At 42.1% G+C, this 4,175-nt stretch overlaps 1 protein-coding gene across 1 annotated transcript; it reads left to right on the top strand.

The window, feature by feature from the left end:
* The first annotated feature begins 377 nt into the window (after positions 1-377).
* LOC128638867 (olfactory receptor 6N2-like) lies at positions 378-1,319 on the top strand. The gene has a single exon (XM_053690997.1). It carries the CDS (start codon positions 378-380, stop codon positions 1,317-1,319), a length of 942 nt encoding a protein of 313 aa, XP_053546972.1.
* The last annotated feature ends 2,856 nt before the right edge of the window (positions 1,320-4,175 follow it).

The following is a 4,175-nucleotide window of genomic DNA, read 5'->3' as shown; positions in this document are numbered from 1 at the left end:
GGAGTGCCACTCTGAAACTGAAGGGTTCAGATCGCCTGTTTTTCCCTTTTTCCTGGGAGGAAGACCAGGGGAGCCAGTGAGTTCCCAAGTGGTGAGAAGCTTCATACCTTGTTCTATGGAGGAGATTGTGTAGGAGGAATCTTGATATTGTACATGCAACTTAACGGGAAATCCCCATCTGTATTTGATCCACTTTAAACAAATACTTTAATTACTTTCAAGTACAGTAAAACAAAATACAGAATTTAATATATTTTTGAAGATATAAATGATAATACAAAAAATGATTATTTATTAATGTTTAACAACTTTTTGTCAACTCTAAGCTCTAACCAAAGGCAATTTTTATTTTATATATTTCCACTGCAGGTCCTAAAATGGAGAACTGGAACAAAAGCAGAGTAACTGAGTTCATCCTTGTGGGATTTCCAGCATTGTACAATTATGGTCCAATTCTTTTCCTCTGCCTTCTTCTTGCCTATCTTCTAACGATTATTGGAAATGTGCTGGTATTTACAATAATATGTCTAGACACACGTCTCCACATTCCAATGTATTGTTTTATTGGAGTATTGTCTATCTTAGAACTCTGCTATACTGCTGTTAATATTCCAAAGATGTTAATAAATTTGCTGAAGCCAAGAGAAGGTATATCTTTTACCAACTGCCTCCTGCAGACCTATTTTTTCCATTCTCTTGGAGTAAGTGAATGTTATCTACTCACTACTATGGCATATGATCGCTACTTGGCAATTTGTCATCCTCTACGCTATTCATCAATAATGACCGGCAAAGTAACAATTAAATTATTTTGCTCCTGTTTTATTGCTGGATTTTTATCTCCAGTTCCTGAAATTATTTTGATATCTCAGCTTCCTTATTGTAGCAGTAATGAAATTCAGCATATCTTTTGTGACTCACCACCCCTTCTAAGCTTAGCTTGTATTGATACATCTGTTAATGTCCTTGTGGATTTTATAATTAATAGTTTTGTTCTTTTGGGGACATTCAGCTTCATAATGATCTCCTATATTAGGATTATTGTAGCTATCATGAAAATCAAAAACTCTGGCGGACGAACAAAGGCTTTCTCAACTTGTGTTTCTCATTTGGCAGTAGTGCTTGTGTTTTTCAGCTGTGCTATATTTATGTATGTACGACTCAGGGATAGTTACTCTTTGTATTATGACCGAGTCCTTGCTGTTTTCTATACAGTGCTTACTCCTATATTCAATCCAATAATCTACAGTCTAAGAAACAAAGAGATAAGACTTGCCATTGAACGAAGAATGTGTAAGAGTAGAGATTTCAGTAAATAAGTACATTGCTGATATATAATAAAGAAAAATACTCCATTTAAGCTTACTAAAAGTTTACTTTTTAAGTATAAAATTTACAAATTGAAACAACCTTAAAATAAAATTTGGGTTGTATAGTTGGCTAGTTTATAAATAGTAATGATAAAAAAAATATTGTCTAGTTAAATAAATTGTTTCAATTACCTGTCATGTTTTACTATCACTATGGCTGCATACCTTGCTTTTCAGAAAGTTTTTTGAAAATCCTGGAGCAAAAAAAACAAACACACCGGGCAAGATTACAAGGTGCGTGTTATGTCTTTCCCGCATGCGATATGGTCATTTCGCAAGAAATGTTCATTGCCCTTGTCTTGAAAAGTTGCGATTGTGTGTACGCATTCGCATTTTACGCAACAATCCTTTCCATGCTTGAAGAGCTGTACTTAAGTGGTTTGGGCAACAAAAAAGTTTCACAAATTACAAAAATACATTACAAAGTTATGAAAATACAGTTACACTCATATTAACACTGTCTAATAAATATTATTTAAAAAAAAATATTGCACAGAAAAGTTATAAAGGCTCAAAGATATGCAGTCTTGGGTGTTAGAAAAAAAAAGCTGCAGAAGGGCTTTAACATTGAGTTACATACATATACATTGAGAAACAGGGATTTATATGTATACAGATATGTCTAACTAGGGAGATAATGAAAAGATTTTACATTACAATTTTTTGCACATTAAACAATATCTCAGAGGGATTTTAAAAGAGATAATAGCATATAGATATGGATATATCTAGACATATATATACTGTATATTCATATACATACCTCACTATAAATGGAGATATTAATTCAACAATCATCACAGAAAAATATCCTATAATATTAAAGGCCAAGTGTTTTTGTCTAAAGCTGTCATGTGATGTAGAGACTGTGCAAGGACAAATACACCCGGCCTTCAACAAACTGACCTGGCACCTGATCCGTGAAGGGAGCGAGGCTAGCCAGGCTTGAAGGGGCGGATGTGATGGGGCAGAGCCGGCGTGACGGGGCGGGGCCAGAGCGGCCGTGGCCGTCTGCCGTGAGAGAGAGAGAGCACACAAGAGGAGGGATATATAGCAAAAGAGTGGGAGAGAGAGCAAAAAAGAGGGGTGAGAGAGAGCAAAAGAGAGGTGGGAGAGAGAGAGCAAAAGAGAGGTGGGAGAGAGAGCAAAAGAGAGGTGGGAGAGAGAGCAAAAGAGAGGTGGGAGAGAGAGCAAAAGAGAGGTGGGAGAGAGAGCAAAAGACGGGGAGAGAACAAAAGAGGGGGGAGAGAGAGAGCAAAAGAGGGGGGAGAGAGAGCAAAAGAGGTGGGAGAGAGAGCAAAAGAGGGGGGGGGAGAGAGCAAAAGAGAGGGGAGAGAGCAAAAGAGAGGGGGAGAGAGAGAGCAAAAGAGAGGGGGAGAGAGCAAACAAGAGGAAAGAGAGAGCAAAAGAGAGGGGAGAAAGATCAAAAGAGTGGGGAGAGAGCAATAGAGAGGGGGAGAGAAAGAGAGCAATAGAGAGGGGGAGAGAAAGAGAGCAATAGAGAGGGGGAGAGAGAAAGAACTAAACCGAGGGGGAGAGAGAGAGCAAAAGAGAGAGGGGGGATCGCAAAAGAGAGGGGGAGAGAGCACAAAAGCGAGGGGGAGAGAAAGAGAGCAAATGGTGGGGGAGAGAGAGCAAAAGAGAGGGCAGAGAGAGCAAATGAGAGGGGGAGAGAAAGAGCAAAAGAGAGGGGGAGAGAAAGAGAGTGATAGAGAGGGGGAGAGAGAAAGAGCTAAAGCGAGGGGGAGAGAGAGAGCAATAGAGAGGGGAGAGAGATCGCAAAAGAGAGGGGGAGAGAGCGCAAAAGAGAGGGGGAGAGAGAGAGCAAAAGAGAGAGGGGAGAGAGGTCACAAAAGATAGGTGGAGAGAGAGTGCAAAAGAGAGGGGAGAGAGAGAGCACAAAAGAGAGGGAGAGAGAAAGTAAAAGAGAGAGGGGAGAGAAAGAGAGCAAAAGAGAAGGGGGAGAGAGCACAAGAGAGGGTGAGAGAGAGCAAAAGTAAGGGTGAGAGAGAGAGCAAAAGAGAGGGGAGAGAGCGCAAAAGAGAGGGGGGAGAGCGAGCATAAGAGAGGGGAGAGAAAGAGCAAAAGAGAGGGTGAGAAAGAGCACAAAAGAGAGTGGGGGGAGAGAGAGAGCAAAAGAGAAGGGGAGAGAGACCAAAAGAGAGGGGGGAAAGAGAGCAAAAGAAAGGGGGAGAGAGAACAAAAGAGAGAGGGGAGAGAGAGAGCAAAAGAGAGGGGTGAGAGAGCAAAAGAGGGGGGAGAGCAAAAGTGAAGGGGGAGATAGAGCAAAAGAAAGGGGGAAAGCGTAAAAGAGAGGGGAAGAGAGAGAGAGCAAAAGAAAGGGGGAAAGCGTAAAAGAGAGGGGAAGAGAGAGAGAGCAAAAGAGAGGGGGAGAAAGAGAGCAAATGAGAGGGGGAGAGAGAGAGCAAAAGAAAGGGGAGAGAGAGAGACCAAAAGAGAGGGGAAGAGAGAGAGCAAGAGAGGGGAGAGAGAGAGCAAAAGAGAGGGGGGATAGAGAGAGGGGGGATAGAGAGAAAGCAAAAGAGAGGGTGGAGAGAGAGAGAGCAAAAAGAGAGGGGGATAGAAGAGAGCAAGAGAAAGGGGCGAGAGAGCGCAAAAGAGAGGGGGAAAAGAGCAAGCAATGGGGGAGAGAGAAAGCAAAAGAGAGGGTGGAGAAAGAGAGCAAAAGAGAGGGGGAGAAAGAGAGCAAAAGAGAGGGGGAGGGAGAGGCAAAAGAGAGGGGGAGGGAGAGAGCAAAAGAGAGGGGGAGGGAGAGAGCAATAGAGTGGGGGGAGAGAGAGCAAA

The sequence above is a fragment of the Bombina bombina genome, chromosome 8 (assembly GCF_027579735.1).
Source record: "Bombina bombina isolate aBomBom1 chromosome 8, aBomBom1.pri, whole genome shotgun sequence".
Classification (NCBI taxonomy): domain Eukaryota; kingdom Metazoa; phylum Chordata; class Amphibia; order Anura; family Bombinatoridae; genus Bombina; species Bombina bombina.
Note: the sequence above shows the minus strand (reverse complement) of the source record. Positions and strands in the feature narration are given on the sequence as shown.